Raw genomic sequence first — 20261 nt, 5'->3', positions numbered from 1 at the left:
TGATAGAAAAATTGCTACTTTTCACAAAAATTAACAGATAAATAACTAACTTGTTTCTCAGAAAAAGTATTTGCAATAAGCTCCAGTGATTAACGCTTCATTAATCAATCCATAAAAGCACTAATTAGAAGCAAATTGAATCTTTTCAGAAAGGGGAAACTGGATGTAGCTAATAAACTAAGAAAAACAATAAAAATTAAATTCATAATCGGCTCGATCCTACTAAAAAAAATTGGTATTCCAAGGTTAAAAGGCTGTGAGGCAGGAGACCAGATCAGCTTAACTTCAATTTACTAGAGTCCCCTGATGTTGCTACAAATAATCTTAACAGGTTCCTCGCTTCCTTCGTCCAGAGCCTTCCAGCATTATTTATAAATTACCAACAGATAATTTGTTCCCTTCTTTTACCTCTATTTCTCCGTCCGAGATAGAAAGAAGAATTGGTAAAGTATTAAAAACAAGTGTTTTATCCTTTGGGATATTGCATTTCTTCTTATTAGTACTTTCAGTGACTTCCTCCCAAAGCCCTTATCAGTACTGTTTAGTGAGATTACCCAGTTTGAGCAAATTCCACAAATATGGAAATAGGGTTTCATAACCCCCTTAAAAAGGAAGATAGAAAGCCTGGTTTTGAATATGAAGGATTCCTTGCAGTTTGACTAACAGAAAACATCCTGCCTCTTAGTTACCTGAGGCAATTTGGGAACCTCGTCCTCCCACTACCTTGTTTCTCTTATTGACCACATTGGGAACCCTCAAAAAGCCTTATTCCTGGCTAATTTTAATTTTCACTGACCTTCAAAAAGCATTTGGCCTTATTAACCACAATATACCGTATTAATTGAGGATTTTGTCAGTGGATTCTAGATTGATTCTTTCCTAGTGAAAGTGGTCGCCTCCTTTTTACCAAACGGATCGCAGATAGTAAAATACTAGAATCATTATTCCAATCCTTTTTCTGTCCACAAATAAATATCCCTGGGTAATCTCCAAGGGCCTCTTTTTTTTTCAGTTATGACCAACAGCCTCGCTTAGTAATTTCCTGACAGATGGAGATTTTTCGATGACCTAATAGCTGTTCAAACTTGCTTCAGAAATTTAATAAGTGATCCTTTGAACATCCTCAATGACATTGCAGATGATGCTTAGAACTAAAACGTGAGAATAAACTCTTTTAAATCCACGATAATGCCAATATGCTTCCTTAAATCCGCGCACCGTTTTCTTATTTGTATCCGTCCTGAAATTACTGTGTCTTCCTTTATGTCGTTACAATTTATTCTAATTTATAGGGAAATATCCATATTTAAGATATCTTCCATAGAGCCAATGCGTCCATCTCCCACCTTAAGCTCTAAAATAAATATGGTGGCCCCAGTCCAATTGCTTAAGGATATATACTTTCTTTCTCCACCCACATCTTGATTATGCTTGTCCAGTTTGGTACCCTGGCATCTCCCGCGAAGAATCAGAAAAATCAAATCCATCCAAAAGGGGGCCCTATGAATTATTTTCAACGAAGGCAAGGTGCCATACTCTGCTTCAAAATATAGCTAGGACGGAAATACTTCAAGAGAGTAGTATTGGACCTCATTTTTGTGAACAAATACAATAACAAACCTTCAAATGGAAAGCATTTTCCCCAAACTTCACTTCCCATCCAGATTCTGCCCAACTCGAGCTGTTTCGAAACACATTCTTATCTTGTCCTTCATTCGCTGCTTAACCTCCAGATATATATATATATATATATATATATATATATATATATATATATATATATATATATATATATATATATATATATATATATATATATATATATATATATATATATATATATAATTGTCCCCCACATTAAAGAACAAGAGCTAAAAGCTCATATGGCACTTATGACGAGGTGCCACGTCCCCGGATCCGATTCGAATTGAAAATGGAGCATCTGAGACATAAGATTCTTCTATATATCAAGTTTCATTAAGATCTGATCACCCATTCTTAAGATACCTCGATTTTCACGTTTTCCAAGAATTTCGGTTTCCCCCTCCAACTCCCTTCAATGTCACTGGATCTGGTCAAGATTTAAAATGAGAGTTCTAAAGCACAAGATCCTTCTAAATATAAAATTTCATTAAGATATGATCACCCGTTCGTAAGTTACAAATACCTCATTTTTTCTAATTTTTCCGAATTACTCCCCCCCCCCAACTCCACCAAAGAGAGCGGATCCGGTCCGATTATGTCAGTCACCTATCTTGGACTTGTGTGTATTCTTTCCAACAAGTTTCATCCTGATCTCTCCGCTTTAAGCGTTTTCCAAGATTTTCGGTCCCTCCCCCCTAATAACACTGGATCTGGTCGAGATTTAAAATAAGAGATCTGAGTTTCGAGGTCCTTCTAAATATGAAATTTCATTAAGATACAATCACACTTTCGTAAGTCAAAAACACCTCATTTTTTCTAATTTTTCAGAATTAACCCTCCCCCCAACCCCCCAAAGAGAGCAGATCCGTTCCGGTTATGTCAATCCCGTATCTAGGACTTGTGCTTATTTTTCTCACCAATTTTCATCTCGATCCCTCCACTCTAAGCCTTTTCCAAGATTCTAGGCTTCCCCCAACTCCCACCAATGTCACCGGATTCGGTCGGGATTTAAAATAAGAGCTCTGAGACACGATATCCTTCTAAACATTAAATTTCATTAAGATCCGATCACTTCTTCGTAAGTTAAAATATCTAATTTTTTTCTTTTTCAGAATTAACCCTCAACTCCCCCAAAGAGAGCGGATCCGTTCCGATTATGTCAATCACGTATCTAGGATTTATGATTATTTTTACCACCAAGTTTTATCCCGATCCCTCCAATCTAAGCGTTTCCCAAGATTTTAGGTTCCCCTCCCAACTCCCCCCAATGTCACCGGATCCGGTCGGGATTTAAAATAAAAGGTCTGAGACACGATATCCTTCCAAAAATCATATTTTACTAAGATCCGATCACTCCTTCGTAAGTTAAAAATACCTCATTTTTTCTAATTTTTCAGAATTAACCCTCCCCCCAACTTCCCCAAAGAGAACGGATCCGTTCCGGTTATTTCAATCACGTATCTAGGACTTGTGCTTATTTTTACGACCGAGTTTTATCCCGATCCCTTCACTCTAAGCGTTTTCCAAGATTTTAGGTCCCCCCTCAATTCCACCCAATGTCACCGGATCCAGTCGGGATTTACAATAAGAGCTCTGAGACACGATATTATTCCAAACATCAAATTTCATTAAGATCCGATCACCCGTTCGTAAGTTAAAAATACTTCATTTTTTTCATTTTTCCAAATTAACTGGTCCCCCACGTCCATCCCCCCCCCCGCCCCAGATGGTCAAATCACGAAAAAGACTATTTCTAATTTAATCTGGTTCTGTCCCTGATACGCCTGCCAAATTTCATCGTCCTAGCTTACCTGCAAGTGCCTAAAGTAGCAAAACCGGGACAGACCGACACAGAATTTGCGATCTCTATATGTCACTTGATTAATACCAAGTGCCATAAAAAATAAATAAATATTCCGATAGTTTCTCTCTTTTATTATTGGATACTGGTTTTGCAAAAGTTTTATATTTGTTCGCTTGTTCTCCCCTTTCTTTAATGTCCCTTTTAAAAGAAATATATATGCATTAATTTTGTTTAATTTGTTTTGACAGTTTTATTTTTTTACCTTTTAACTAACATTTCACAGTTTAATCATTGATTAACGAATGATTATTTATTCTAAATATTTTTTCGTTTTCGTTTTGGCATCCAATACCAGTTTTTCCGCTTTTATATTTCTTTTTATGATATCTTGACTCCAAAATTCAAATTCGACCCCTCAGGACTTATGATAATGATTTTTTGAAATAAATATCTTGTCTGATCGTTATCTTCTTTTCAGTAATCTTGATTATTATAATGATTCTTTGGTATGTTACGAGAAATAAAGAGACATTTCTCAATATTAATATTGATTTCAGTCGATCGAAATAAAGATTGTTTTCAGTAGAGTGCAAATTACGTTCTGGTCTTTAGGAGGCACAAGGGGCTTCCTGTTTGTGGTATTTTTTTATCGTTTTAATTTTGACTTGGTTATTTATTATGTTTTCTATTCATTTTGGGTTTTATTTATTTATTGATAATGATTTATAGTCTTTTACGCATGGATCATTATTTTTCTTCAATTCTGCCGGTCTTTTTTTTGTCTTTATTTTTATTTGAAAAATTGTGGTGTAGAATTTTTTTTAGAATTAACATATAAAATACCAAATGGCGTTTGAAAACACGGACTTATGGCCTAACCCGAGGTTTTCTAAACTGCTATAAATAAAAATGACATTTCCGAGAAACATGGCTCCTGACAATATAACGAATTTTCCATAAATTCTAACAGCGTCACTCTATAATGGCGCTACTTCCACATACAAGCGTCAAAGAATTAAGCACATTTATTATGTTGGTGTCACAGGTGAGGAGTAGACACATGTTTATTAACGTTAACTAACATATTGGAAGTCTTGTGACAACATTATAAAGTTGATTTACGAGACTGAATAGAAGGCAGAGACGATGAGAGGTTAGCTGACATATCAATTTCAATAAGTTTTCTTTTCATTCATATTTGGTTGATGGGCTGCATGTTAAATATTTCCACAAAATTCGTATCACCAATTTTTGGTTTTTGTTGTTGTTGTTTTTTAGCGTCCACAGAAACGAATTTGCGTGAACCCTAGGTAACAAAAAGAAGCTCAATATTTAGGATTACGTCACCTAGTATATTTTTACGACGTGCATTGTTATAATCAGTCAAGTGACGCATATTTCCGTGTCAAGACATGTTCCCTACGCGGTTAGATACTTTAACGCATAGAAGATGGTTTGAAAAAAGATAGTAAAAATGAATGTTCAACGCTTTATCAGCCTTAACGTGACAGTAGGTACGAATCGTAAACTCAAAAAAAAACTATCAGTAAACCTATTTCACAGGTTTTTCCCCGTAAGATAGATTATGTCTCCTTCCTCGTGATTTCAAAATCTTCTGTACAGAATTTGATTTTCTTGTTTGAAGCTATTCAGCCAGAATCATATAATGATTGTGCATACAAAAAGACAGTATCACTAATATTTCTTAAATGGAACAAGACTTAGTTATACAAAGGTGATGACTTACTTAATTAAAAAATCATCGATTTTCGTAGCTTCAATAGTGAAACTGACATTTCTTGGGTCTGATGTGGAGACTCCAACAACAAATTCAAGTTCTTCTGATGCATTCGATACTTCCAAATCTTCAGGGCAAAGTGTTCTTCGGACTCTATGGTATGCACGACTTAAATAAAAAGATAGAAATGGAAAGTAATCTTTAAGGGCTATAAATCTTCGGAAATTCATTTTTTTTTTCAAGGTGGGCACTGTAAAGCTCCAGCTGAGAGTTTTCATAAAGACGATTTCAATTAGTTTGATGGTCTTTTTCATAATTCTAAGAAGTTTCTTATCATAATTATACCCAAAACAGTGTTATATGGGAAATATTTATCACTTGACATTTCCTTAAAAATTTGTTTTGTCCATTTCAGCTACTATGGGTCGTGGTTCACTCTAGCGAGTATGGGTAACCTACAAGAGTCGAAACTGGTGCTAGAGTCAACAGAAAAATACTATCAGATATTTACTATAACCCTAATTTGACCAATTGAACCAATTATATTAATTATTTCCATTTTTACACCGTAAAAACAAACAAGTTTCACCAAACGCTAGACGGCATTGATAAATATTTTTGTCAATACTAGCGGCAGTTTCTACCCTTAAAAAATTACCCACTTGTCAATAATTAGAGCTACTGCTGCAATCATTCATTATCGGAAAAGCTTTGCGTTAGAATAAATATATTACTAGATCAAATATCTTCTAATTTTGGGAATATGCAATATAAATTCTAGTATAAGCGAAGAAAACTAAACCTAAGAACATTATCTATTTCGTTTGTTCTGTTGCTTAGCAGTTATGTGTTGTCTTTTTTTTTTGGGGGGGGGGAGGAAGCATATTCCCTTAGAATTTTTTACCCCTCCCCTTAGATTTTAGAAATACTTTTTTGGGGATATTTTCAATGGAGAATGCCTATCTTTGGAACTTTTTTTTAAAATTGGAAGAAAGAGAGAATTGTCACGCTTAAATTCTAGAAAAATTATCTTGCCAGACCCTCCCCCTTAATTACCATTAACTGAGACTACAGTGGTGCATTAGCTTAAATTTAAATCATACTTCTTAAAACTGGTTTCCCTCCTCACAAGGACTTGGGCAGAATATTCTAATACAAATAAATCATTTTGAATTTAGACGGCCCAGTTAAACGTCAGCGGGTATATTCTTTTTTTCTCTCCAGACAGATAAATTTAGTCTCAGATACGAAATAATTAGCATTTTATCATTTACAGTAACATAATTTTAAGTCTGCCTCTTTTAAAATAAATCTATAATCTTAGTATACACGAAAACTTCTCACTTCCTGTGAGAAGTGACTCACTTCCTAGTGACCAAACACTGATTTTGCTCGTTGACCCATGAACATCAGTATCTATTCTCTCATCTGGAAAGTATTTAAGCTTTGCCCTTTATTTTCTATTAGATGAAAAATGATTAAAATAACTATGTTCTCAAACATGAATCTCCTTAGAAAAACGAGGCAATATTTCTTTGTTCACAATTGCAGAAATCGTGTACAGATTGACCAATCCTAGTATCAGAAAGATGTCGACTGTAGAAAATGATTAGCAAAACGCCCACTTAAAAATAAGAGCCTTATAGCTCCGTTTGAGCATTCAATTACTAAAATACAATTATTAATGATTATTTGTAAGTGTGATTTGTAAAGAATTAAGTGTTTCATCAAATATAATTAATGATTTTCTGATGAATCCCTGTTATTAAAGAAGACTGGACAAAACTGACGGGTTTGGTGCCAGACTACTGGAAAAAAAGATCAGAAATCTATTTTTCACAGTTCCAAACAAAACTCACAAATAAATTAAGAATTTTTTCTCGTCTATGTTTCTTGACATTTATCTCCTCCTAGATAAGGTCCTTTAAAAAGTCCTCTTGAAAATGAATTTTAACATGGCTCTTGTGAGGAAAAAAAACCACTCCAGTTCCAAAAATTGTAGGGAGGTATATGGACTAACAACAAGTCCTTTCACCTCTTTGACTTCTTCTCCAGAAAAACTAGCTACAGGAAGCGCTATTCTCCTCCAGTCTGCAAACAATGGATATATACAATTATGAACAATAATACACTGTTATTGATTGTGGGAAGTGCGAGTACCTGAGCTACCTGTCCCCAGCAGTTTAAGGCACTAGGCCGGCCGGTACCAATACGGCTCTTCCTACTCATTCCCGCTCTCTTCTGCACAATCAAAAACTATGGATAAATCGCGTCCCTTTAAAAATAGACTTCTTCAAGCTTAATCTTTATTAAACAATATTTCTCTTCTTTAAGATATCAATTGCTGCCTTAAATATCTTACAATCAATTTCCCATGGCAGGTTAGAATCCAGGATAGCTGTATAAGTATTTGGAATCTTAGCCAAGGAGCAGAAACGCTTAAGAGCAATAGTCTCCTCACTCTGAGCCTGACACTCAAATAAAATATGCTGGATTGTTTCCTCTGCTGAAAAGCAGATTCGGCATAAAGGGGAATGATTTAGCTTCCAATTAAATAACAAGCTATTTAGAAGTAGGGCACCTGATTTCAGCCGGTAATATAGCACTGTATTTTATCTTGTATGAAATGGAGACAACATTAATTTACTGTGATTAACTTTGGATCTTTGCCTGATAATATCTCGTGAATTGAGGTTAGAGGAAGGACTAGGACATAACATGGAAGCTTTGCTGCTAGAGAATCAGCCATATCATTATATTTTATGCTTTTATGACTAGGAACATGTTGAAAATAAACTTCATTTTCCTTGATCTTAAGATTAAGAAGCTGTCTTCTAATATTATATAAATCTTTGTCATTAGCAATTCTAATAATATTTTGGATCAGTAGTAATGCTGATTTAGAGTCGGAGAGACAGAGTATATTTTCAGATTCAATGTTATAATTTATAAGTGCATGCAAGGCCAGGCAGATGGCACATAATTCAGCAGACAAGATAGAAGATCCCAATGGGAGAGGAGAATAAATGTTCAAATTCAGGGATGGGATACATGCTCCTGCTCCACCTCTTTCCCTCTGGACAGATCCATCTGTATATATTTTTCTATAGTTGGGGTAAGCCTTTGAGATATGTTCAGCCAAAATAGTCTGGATATCGTAATTAATAATCAAATCTTTACTAATAGAGATAAGTTCTACTTGACAGCTTGGAGGACTCATTTCCCATGGGGGGGGGACTCAGTAAAGGGATATGCATAAAGCGAATGTTGATTCCAGTTTGGGACCTCCAGTTGAAACTGATTCCATGATGAATGGGCACTGGGACAGGCTGACTTCTCAGCAAAGGTATGTGCATATACAGCATGCTTGGCTCCATAAGCCTGGATTTGCGATAAATATTTTATCCTTAGACTAGATGCTCTTTCACTTAGGGGCACCAATCCCGACAGTATTCTTAACTTTGACAGAGGAGTATGCTTATGCACACCCAAAGCTATTCGAATAGCAGAATTTTGTAAAGATTCAAGGATTTTGAATGAGGATGGAGGACGAGCTGAAAAAATTTGAATCCCATATTCTATATTTGACCGAATATATAATTTGTAAAAACCCAAAATAATTTTTGGGTGACATCCCCACTTACTTCCAGCAAGTCTTTTTAGAATACAAAGTCTCTGAATAATCAGAGATTTCAAAGAATTAATATGTTCATGCCACTGCATTTTAGAATCCATTAATAAACCAAGTAACTTCACTGAATTGCAATATGGGATCTCCCTTGAGAAAATTGTCAGTGGATTAGGAGGATCTAGAGTACTATTAGTAAATATAATGGCTTTAGTTTTACTGATTGAGATTGGGAAGCCAAATGCTAAAGAGAATCTCTGGACTAAGCTTATATCCTGTTGAATAAGGCTTTGAAGAAGGCTAATATCCCTTCCCGACTTCCAAATGATCAAATCATCTGCATAAAGGTCAAATGATGCATGAGATACTTGAAATTCAGAAACATACAAGTTGAATAGAAGAGGACTCAATATTGCACCTTGAGGAAGTCCTCTCGTAATGGGGCATTGCTCACCTCTAGACTGATTTACTTTAACGTAAAAATATCTATCAGTTAGAAAAGACTTTATAAAACTTATAAAAGGATACGGGAAGTCAAGATTTATTAGGATTTCCAATAATTTATTGTGGACCACATTTCCATAGGCATTCGACCAGTCAAACAGAACAGCCATTGTGACTTGTCTTATTTTAAGAGAGTTACAAACATCAATTTCTAGCCGGGTAATGTTGTCTAAAGAGCTATGTCCTTTTCTGAAACCTGTTTGTTCACTAGGAAAGAGATTGTTGACTTCAGCAAACCACTCAATTCTTGATAAGACAAGCCTTTCCAGAACTTTACTAAAGGAAGGTAATACCGATATAGGACGGTAAGACTTAAGATCATTAGATGAACAAGAAGGTTTTAAAGCTGGGAATACCTGAGCAATCTTCCAAGCATCTGGGAACTTTTGACTTGACCAAATGGGATTATAAAGACTTAAGAGGGCTGTATGAACCATCCTTGGGGACTCAAGAATCCACTTCATATAAATACCATCATAACCTGGGGAAGACTTGATGTTAAGAGAATTAAGTGCTACACAAAATTCATCTTGGGAGAAAAGTTTCATCAGAGTACCCTTATAAGAACAGGTAAGAGGGAGATTACAAAAAGGAGGTCGGCTGGGATGAAAATCTGAGCAGTCATTTTTAAAAATATCGGTAAACAGATCTGCCTTCTTTTTATCTGAGACAATTGGATATCCATCCTGAATGATATCATATCTACGGTCATCATTAGGCTGCTTTCCACTATTTAGTTGGCTAATGAAATTATGGACCTTTGAAACTGGGGTTCTAAAACTGATACTTGAGCTGAAATTCAGCCATGTACTCTGTTTAGCTCTCCTACAAATTAGTTTCACCTTAGCACATGACTGCTTATAAGAGATTGCTGTTGACTGAGATGGGTGCTTTTGAAACATTTCACGAGCCTTTCTTTTTGCCGGAACTTCAACCCTACACTCATCAGTCCACCAATTCTTGGGTATTTTGGAGCCATTGTAAAAATGCACCCAAGTCATTGGAATTGCCACTTTAGCTGACTCCAGCAGGATTAATCTCAAATTAGATTCAATGGCAATAATATCAGAATTGGGAGAAACAAAGGAAAAATCTACTTCATTTAATATCTCACGATAAAGGGACCAATTACCTTTGGAGTTAATAAATGTAGGGACGTAGGGTTTGGGAGTGTAGCATAAATCTTGAAATGATGTAAGAATTGCACAATGATCAGATTGAAGAGACGACACCTTTACCATCTGAACTAAATCATAATATAAAGAAGGATCTAGAAGCAAAACTATAGTTGAGAAAGAGTTAGAAGAAATATTATACCTGGTCTGAAAGTCAAATGGAGTGAAAATCAAGGTGTCAGGAAAATTGGACAATATGTACTCTATTCCTCTTCCTGCTTTGTTGCTACCAGCTGATTGTTCCCAGAGAGGACTATGGGCATTAAAATCACCAAAAATAAAGGTATCATTACCTGATGATTCTGTTTCCAAGATACTTTGGATGTCCTTACTCCCACATGGATTATAAAAGGATTTTATGGCAAGATGGTTACCATTGGCTAAGGTAATTATTATACCTACAACATCTATTTCATCCCTGTAAATAGTTAAGGGTTGAGGGGAGTGTTGGATTGAAACATGAAAAAAGATTGCCACACCCCTCCCTTTCTGTTAGTTGATCTATCTTTCCTGTAGCACTTGTACCCAGGCATTTTGATTTTCTTTTACTGATGAAGATTAGTCTCTTGTAGACAAATAATTCCAATTCTATTATCATTTGCACATTGGATAAGATCAGCAAGTTTATTTGAATTTAAAGAGACGCAATTCCATTGTAGGTTCTGCAGCTTAGTTAACATAGGAAGGGTTGAATAGGTGACATGCATGATACTTTGAGAGAATGGATGATAATTCTGTTCCTATTTCATTGAAAATAGAATTGGAAAAGTAGTGTTCTGCAATTTCTTTTGTTATACTAGCTTTTTTATCTTTAGCCATATTTGATTGTAAGATTAGGTCCACTGATGCAACATATTTAATTAAATTAGTAATATGAGGTCCAACTCTATCTTGCACAGTGATGGCTTGAGTAGAAATATTAGGAAAAGCTGCCACTCTTTCAGACCAAGATTTGGGATTGTTGAGGGATGGACTAGCTTCAGCCACCTTGGGATGCTCCTTAGCCAACAGAGAGCAAGCTCAGTAGGAGGTATGAGTGCCTGATTTTGGTTGTTCTTGTGGACCTGTAGCCAGGGTTTTTGAGGAAGGGCTAAATTCACTTCCTTGGCCTCATTAACTCTTGGACCTGATGGTACTTTGGAGAGCTTGGCCAGTTCCATTGCAGCTATCGGGAAAGGGACATTTTCTTGAAGAGCAATCTTTAAAACTTTAGCTCGTTGAACATATTTAGGACATGAATTGTGATCTGTTGATTGATGTCTACCATCACAGTTTGTAAATTTAGGCACTTCAGTGCATCTATTTTCTGTAGACAAGGAGTGATTACCAAGGCAATTAGGGCACCCTGGTTCAAAAGAAAAACAATACTTAGATGAGTGACCAAGCTTAAAACATTTAGAGCATTGAAGAGGTTTTTCTTGGTATATTTTATGAGCTTTTTGCTGACCAAAAAGGAAAACCGAGTCAAACTGGGAACTAGCAGGTAAGATAAAGAGGACACTCTTACTACTTCTTGTTCCCTTAGGATCTAGCTTGCCCATGCGATGAATATCCAGAACCTCCAGCGTTTCCCCCTTATTGTTCGCATGACCATCTTTCAAGTCATCATTTGACAGTTCCAATGGTATGTTGTACAGCACTATTTTCTGAGAATTTTTCAGGGTTGGTTTCCACCATTCAGTTGTAACAGGGATACTGCCAATTTTATGTAGGCTAAGTGCTTTGCAGGCTTCATTTCTGTCTAGAAACATAACCGTTAGTGAACCATCTCTGTTCACATTCACAGTGAAGCTGCATCTAAAAGCTTTGAAGAGATTCATTCTAATATTAGTAATATTTTTGATAGAGAAAGATTGATCTTTTACTGTTGGAGTAAAAAGGATAATGGGTTTGTCCTTTATCTCCACAGCTGGGACTGAGTTTGAGAGTTCAATTGTTTCAGGAGGACTCATAGAAGGCTTTTTTCGTTTATGTTTTCTGCCCACTGTCTGAAAATCCTCATTTAGCAGGTTATCAGTTTCAGAGATTGGTGACTCAGAGACAGTAATCATGGTTTCATTCAGGCTATCATCATTGGATATTGGAGATACAACAATAGGAATATCCGCTTCTGATAACCAATTAGATGATTGGCCCCCTTCCCTGAGGGGGCTAGAAGAGCTAGGAAACATTGAATTCAGGAGAGGGAAATTCCAGAAACTCTAACCACGCAATAAACTTATATGAAAAAGCAAAAGGATACTTCTCAAACAAAAGGAGTAGGAAGAGCTTTAGTTCCTTTTACTCAGAAAATAAATGAAATCAATAATATAAATTTTCATCAATTGATTTCTCCTTTTTTCTTCAAACTTAGTGCCAATCTTTCGAAAAGAACACGGCAAAAAGGTGATTCTGGTTATGCTAGAATCTACAAGCATTTGCACCACAAGCATTTGAATTCATAAAAAATCATACCCACAAAAAGCGCCGGTTATACTGGCGCTGGAATTAATATAACGATAGAGACTGAAAAATAGTCTTTGCAATACCAACCATTAAGAAGTTTATTTGCTGCAGAAAATTTTGAGAATTTCATCAACAGAAATTAGGAAATGACATCCGGCAAAAAAATTGTAATTTCCCTTGAAAAGCCACAACCTTTGCATAAATACATAATGTTATTTTATCATTTAATTAAGGTGAAAAGCAAGGGCATTTACAGGAGAGAGTGAGGGGCACCTACTCCAACTCCAGAAGACATAAAACATGTATAATACTATCAATAGCATTATCTTTGAAAATGTGGTCCTTTTACAACAAATATTTTGAATTTTGAACCCCTCTCTTTCTCCCAATAAAAAATTGGTAGGCACCATCGGTGGTAAGCATTTGTTTTTTTTTAGTATTTACTTGTCTTCAAAGTACAGAAGTGACAGATAATAGTGGATAGGCTAAATATATAATAGGAAAAAAAAAGAAGCACTTACATTCCACTAGCCGTGTCAATAAAATGTGGAAGTTGCCAAGAGCTCACAGATTTTTGTTGGCGAACGACAAATAATATTGGGTGTTCTTGGGTCACTTCTTTGGTGTCGACACTGATTCTCACAGCTTTTGAGCTCTGAATATAAATGTAAATTATTTACATTTCTATTTTATTTGTAATTTATGTAAATTAATTTACATAAGAGCAATGATATCTAGGAAAGAGCTAAGAAGAACAATAAAATATGAAAATATATTTGACCAATGTGGAAAATTTAAGGTACGAGGAGTAAATTTAAATGTTTCAACAAGTTTCACTACAAATTCTGAAAATCGACGATTTAATTATTCCAAAATGAACCCGCATGGAGAAAATACCATTCAGTATTTTTAATGTCCAGAAACATTTCATATAAAAACATAGAATAAAAGGAATGCCCCGTGAAAAACTCCATTATTTTTTTTTTGTTTTTTTAGAACAAACTCAGAGGAAAAAGTTCCTTTGGGCATCTAGAGAACTTTTACTTTTTTCTTTTTTTATGTAGTCCAGAGCGGACGCTAGACTTTTCTTTTGTCCAGAATTGTCAAAATTGTCATATTACGTAACGAAAATATTCTATGAAAAGTGATTACTTGGAATATTCGGAAAAGATCTTTAAGTAGGCTGTACAACAAAGCTTTGTCAGCGAGTATTGCCATCTGCAAAAACAATGATGCTCACTTCTGAAAATTCCACTAATAAGTCAAACTTTTCTTTCATTTACTACAAAAGTGTAGCACTTCACAAGGCACATAATAGGCTAGAACGGTAGCGTTGGTTTTACTAAATGTGGCTATATGCCATTTACTGTGCAGGTCTGAGTAGTATATACAAGATACCCTTAACTCCTTTTTTTTTATTATCTTTCGAGCTGATCCTGATTTAATCAACCTGAGTACAACTACTAATAATAATAACTCACCGCAGCATCATGCCGCCTGAGGCCAAAACAGCTATACACGCTCCTCCAGCCCAATCTATACCCTCCCGGGAAGTTCTCATTTCCTTTAAATCTTTATTTATGACATCCTCCCCCCCCCCCCAGACAAGGACGACCTGCTTTCCGTTTAGCCCCAGACGGATGGCCAAAAAGGATAATCTTCGGTCAGTCAGCCGAGTACTCAAAACAATCCGTAGGCAATTTCTCCTAGTAAATTTTCATCCATTTTTTGGAGCGCCCATGCTTCAGAGCGATATTCGACCACTGTCATCACTGTAGCTTTCAATAACATAATAACCTTGGTTTGCAGACTTATCTTCCTATTCTTCCAAATTTTTTTAACTGTGAAAAAACACCCTGAGCCTTAGCTATTCTGCTTTTAACATCTTCACTGCTCCCACCGTCTTTACTAACAATACTGCCAAGGTAAGTGAAGCTGCTCACCTGATCAAACTTTTCGTTACCCAACGTCAGCTTTTCGTCTTCACTTATTACTAATATGTCTAAATCATTAGCATAATTCCTGTGCTCCTTAAGACAAAGTCCATCAAAATGATCCATATCAAGGAGGATAGAACACAATCCTGCTTAACTCCTGATTCAATACAAACCAGCCGCTAACCTCATTCCCTACCTTAACCGCAGCAGTATTATTCTCGTACATAGCACAAATCACTTTAATGTATTTGTCTGGTATACCATATAAGGATAAGACCATTGGTAAAGCTCCTCAATCAACAGAATCGAACACTTGCTCATAATCTATAAAACTGAGGACCAAAGGTGTTTGAAAACAAAGGCACTTCTCAATTATTAACCTAAGAGTAAAAATTTGGTCGACACATCCTCTACCTTTTCTGAAACCGCAGTGTTCTCCTTTTAAAGCATTGTCTACAGCATCTCTCAGTCTAAAAAGTACTACATTACTAAGTAATTTGCTGCCTACTGAGACCAGACTAATGCCTCGATAATTATGACACTCACTCTTGTAACCTTTCTTATACAGTGGTTTAACTAAGGTTTTCCTAAAATCATTAGGAACTTCCACTTTTTCAAAAATCATACTCATGGTCTTCAGTAGCTTATTTCTAACCTCAGCGCCACCATATTTAGAAACTAATTTATCACACTATCAGCACCTGAAACCTTATTATTTTTTTATCCTTTTAGTACTTCCGCTAATTTTTCCTTACAAAAAAAAAGATCTTCCTTCACATCCAAGGTATCACAAACTTTTTCATTTTCATCTATATCTTTTCCTGCAACTGTACCTCAGTTTAGCACATTCTCAAAATGTTCTACCCACCTCTCTTTAATTCTTTTCTTATAACTAACTGTGGGCCCATTCCTATCTTAGCTGGGACTAGTTTGAATTGACTACTCCCTCTCAATTTATTAACATGCCAGTTTAGTATTTTACTATTATTCCGTCTAGCTTCAACTTCCAGATCCTCGGCAATTTTTTCCATGGCCTCCACTTCACACCTCATTAGTTCATATTTAATGCTTTCTCAACTTTCTTTACATTCCTTTTGTTTTCATATGATGTATCACTCAGATTGTTCTTGTACAAACCTCTTCTACTCTCTATTAAACATAAAGCTTTTTCACTAATATTCCTAGCTGCAGTCTTAACTTTCCACCCTAAGACACCATCAGCAACTTCACAAATTTTTCTTCTAAAATTATTCCATCCATCTTCCACATTGTCAAATTTTAGGGGTTAATTTTGCTTTTTATTACTTCTATTGTATATTTGTGCAGAAGAGAGCTTAAGGGAGCAGGAACAGCCATATTGGTATAAGCCACCATGTTGGCCTTAAACTGCAGGGGACAGGCAGCTTGAGTACACGCACTTTCCACAAGTCCATCAAATCCTGTATTATGTACTGAATTGTCTTTGAAAATTGTACTATATTATTTTTTAAATTGTAATACGATTAGAAAAAGTGCAATTGGAAGCCAAAAAGAGCGCTTTTAGGATTCCAGTTGCTTTTTTGAAGAAGAAGAACAACAGAATATTAGAACCCACCCTAATTGATTTCAACATGGCGATGTCAATCTTTGCAACCTGAATTCGACAGTTTTGTCTTTAAAAAGGCTTAATCAAAACAAGTTCAACTGCTTGAAAAGTTAAATCTTATATTAATTAAAAAAAGGAAGGAAAGACAAAAATACCAGAGCGAATTAGCTAACAAATCAAAGAATATAACTTCGAAGTGATTAGAACAAAGATCGAAAATCACAAACATCGGTCTAAGCAAGATTTCACTCGGAATTGCAATATGCGTAGTGTTTTTGTACCTAAGGTAAGGTAAATTTTAATTTATACAAATTGTCATTACAAAAATTCCCGCTACAGCCAACAAAGAGCAGAGCTCTGCAAGTAAGCTTAATACCAAAGTAAATGGAGAGAAACACAAATTATCACAAATATCTTCAGATGAAAGCTAGACAAATAAAGAAAACAAGCAGCAAAAGGAAATAAAAAATAGAAAATAAAAAGAAAGAGCAGAGAGAAAAAAGAAGACTGTCCCAGCACAAAAATAAATCAATCCAAGATTAGAACTAATCCATCATTTGCAATTCCCAACATCCTGACAAAGAATAGACCTAATCTTCAAAACACATTTTGTTTTACTGATGAACGGTTAGTTGTAATTATTTCATCCGGATTAAATTTATTTGAAAAATAAGAGATCTGGCATTTTGATATAACTTTATCCCTTTCTGATTTAAGTAGAGGTGGATGAAGCTTCTTGGAGTGTACATGAGCGGAAGAAATGGGGACCTTAGTGGAGAAAGGCAATGTCCTTGATAGCATCTAAACCAAGTAAAAGAAATTTATTTTATACATAGACACACATTAGGGAAAATGAGGAACAAGTAAAAACAAAATCAAGTTAAAATTTAAAATAACAGCAACGAATTTTGTAGTTTAGTCAGAAATACAAGTTACTGTGTGCTATATTATACAAATGTATCTTGTTAGATCCTTTAAAAAGGTTGTGGCAGCTGAAAAGATGACAAAAACATAACTCACCTCATTAGCATGAACAAAATGGTATATAAATTCCAAAGTTCGGTTAGTTGACTCTCGATATAAGTGATCACAACTAGCTTCAATAACTTCTGTGTGGACTTGATGTTCATCCTTAAGCCTAAGACTTCTAGGCATTTGAATCAGTCCATGGACTGGGTAATGGATGAAAAGGGTAACAAAAAGGACTACATATAACACGGAGTCACCAGGCTTTCGTTCCATGTTGTTGCAATACAGTTATAATTAAGTAAAAACGTTCAAGCCTGAAATAAAAAAATAATAAGGTGGTTTTACTAGATCCTAACAGCCACTTTCTGCTAAGGCAACCAGTATCTACACAAAAATACATCTTTTTTTACTTCCATAGCCAGGCTCTGACAGAAGGCAGGCAATTTTGCCAAGCAAAAATGCCCAAGCAATTCATTTTCTATAAGAATGAAACGATATACCTGAATACCAAAACAGGACAGAAAACGACCAGCAAGACAATTTCTGTAGTAAAAAAAAAATCTCAATACTAGTGTCCTTTTGTTCGTCTGAACTTACAATGTGAGTTCTGGCTGGTGCAACTAAATTAAAAATCTCTGAGGCTTTCATAGGAAATTTCCCCCCAAAAAAGACTCCCTATGTTGTATTTTTACCAGCGGAAGAACTGCAAGCTTTGATCTGTTTTCAATGCAATTTTGCTGACTGAACAATAAATTTTTCATCTCTGATGGGGTCTAGCCATTTCCCTCCCGACAAATCCTCCTGCAGAAATCCCCCCGGAAAATTTTGGATCCTCATTAGAAGGGAAATTGAAAGTTCTACTCACCTATTTAAATAAAAGACAATGATATAGCATTGGCACAAAAGAGCCATAAGGGTTCAATGCATTATTTTTTTCCAGGGGCACTTCATATGTAAGGGGTGGTCATACAAACTTCAGAGGAGGCTCATTCGATTGAAAATTATAAGTTCTAGTGCCCTTTTAACAGTAAAAAGTAATTGGAGGGCAACGGGCCACCCACCCACGCCGTTTTTCCTTCAAACAAATACAATCAGAATTTTGGGACAGCAATTTTGTTCAAAATATTCCAAAGATCACATACTATACCTCCAGTATTGACAGCCCCTCTTCCAGTCCCCAGGGCAAGGGCTGTACAATATGTGAGCTGCCCATTGCTAAGATACGAGGTTTTTATGGGATGGGTGGTCAAATAGACTTTGGAAGGGGCTCATTAAGTCAAAAATTCCAGTGCCCTTATGAAGATTTATCCTGTTTTTCAACTTGTAACTGCTAAATGAGTTGTTACCAACTACAGTGTTTAAAAAAGTTTGTTATTCCAGTTCAATTACCCCTGATGCTTCAGTGGTCGTTTTTAAAGAACTATGACCAAATGTCTGATTTTAACATCAAGAGTGAGGTTTTGAGGAAAGGTTCCCTCCTTCTCAAAACCTTATTCCCTCATATATGGAATAATTTCTTTTTATTTAAATTTTAAATTACTTTTTTTTAAGTTCTGGTGGCTTTTCAAAACATGCCCAGGCTTAATCAAAATATGATTTGGCTACCAGCCCAATAAACGCATGATTTATTCCTATGAAAGTGCATGTACCAATAATTGTAAATTGGTTGGTTACTTAGTGGCTTCCCAGTTTTCTGCTTAAGAAACCAAATATTGGATTATAAATAAAACTTTTGGACAAGACTTGATTTTTTAGTCAAAATTTTTGATGAGCAGCGGTTTTGTTGAATAAGTTCTGAATGATAACTTTACAAAAGAAAATTGGGTGGACTGAGATGGGTATTATTGTTCATGTGGACGGAAGTTTTACATTGCTTGATTTTCTACATAGCTGAAGCCATCACAATCACCACAATAGTGTTCTCTGATGTTAAAATATATTGTATACATGTGTCTTAATACATTTAAACGTTTATATAGGAAAAGAGGAAAATTATCATTTAAAATCAGTGAAAACAAAGGCCCTGATAATATTTGTCAACCCATCCCCCAAGAATTTCCTAGTAAGGGCCACAATGCCCTGTCTTGATTTCCCCCTCTGTGGTAGTAGGCATGTGAATGGAATATTTACACTATATAGAAAAAAAGATTGTAGCAATGAGAATGACATTATAACCCCCTCCCAGTACTTATAATAAAGGTGTAGAGCAAAAATATTCTGGGAATCAAGAGGGATTAGATATCAATATTTAACTCCCCCTCCTTCCCCAAAACTCATTCTATATTTATAAGAAGGTTTGTGCAAGAGTTAGAACATCTGGGCATTAAAATGCACCCATTGAGGCATCTACCACTCCTTCATAAAGCTGAAGTGTACTTACATGTTAATTCATATAATTTTTAAGAAATATTAGGCAAATCAGTTTAGTTAAATGAAGCTTTAAAATAAATATACAAAAAATAGTTTGTGTAATAAAAAGGGATGCATCTCATATCCAGGCTTTGTGGCCACAATGCCCTGATGTCTAATAGAAATAATAGACATCAAATAGAAATCTTAGTCTAATAGATTATCTCCTACCTACTCTAGACCCTTTCATAAGCCCTTCAAACTATGACAACAGCAGAAGTTATGCTGATGGGATGGGAATTTTCAGTTACATCTTTATCTCCTTTTTTGTAGACTGGAGTAATCTTTGCTGTTTTCTCATAAGAATATAGTTGCAGCTTTTGGAGAGACAGCTGAAAAAGGCTGCACAAGGAGAGCTAAAACGGTTTCAACAGTACATGAGAATGATAGGTTGTGTCCTGTCTGGCCCTTTAGTCTTTTTTT

General features: G+C 35.6%; 1 protein-coding gene across 1 annotated transcript in view; it reads right to left on the bottom strand.

Annotated features, from left to right (window-relative positions):
- Positions 1 to 20261, bottom strand: part of LOC136027718 (SID1 transmembrane family member 1-like) — a 97279-nt gene that overhangs the window by 75029 nt on the left and 1989 nt on the right. Inside the window, exons 2-4 of the mRNA XM_065705172.1 lie at positions 17481 to 17743; positions 13460 to 13593; positions 5196 to 5354 (exon numbers count right to left, since the gene is read on the bottom strand). Of these exons, the coding sequence (XP_065561244.1) occupies positions 5196 to 5354; positions 13460 to 13593; positions 17481 to 17702 (515 nt within the window). The 5' untranslated portion in view covers positions 17703 to 17743. The remainder of the gene's footprint in view (positions 1 to 5195; positions 5355 to 13459; positions 13594 to 17480; positions 17744 to 20261) is intronic.

Source organism: Artemia franciscana, chromosome 5 (genome assembly GCF_032884065.1).
Source record: "Artemia franciscana chromosome 5, ASM3288406v1, whole genome shotgun sequence".
Taxonomy (NCBI): domain Eukaryota; kingdom Metazoa; phylum Arthropoda; class Branchiopoda; order Anostraca; family Artemiidae; genus Artemia; species Artemia franciscana.
This window is presented reverse-complemented; position numbering and strand designations above follow the sequence as displayed.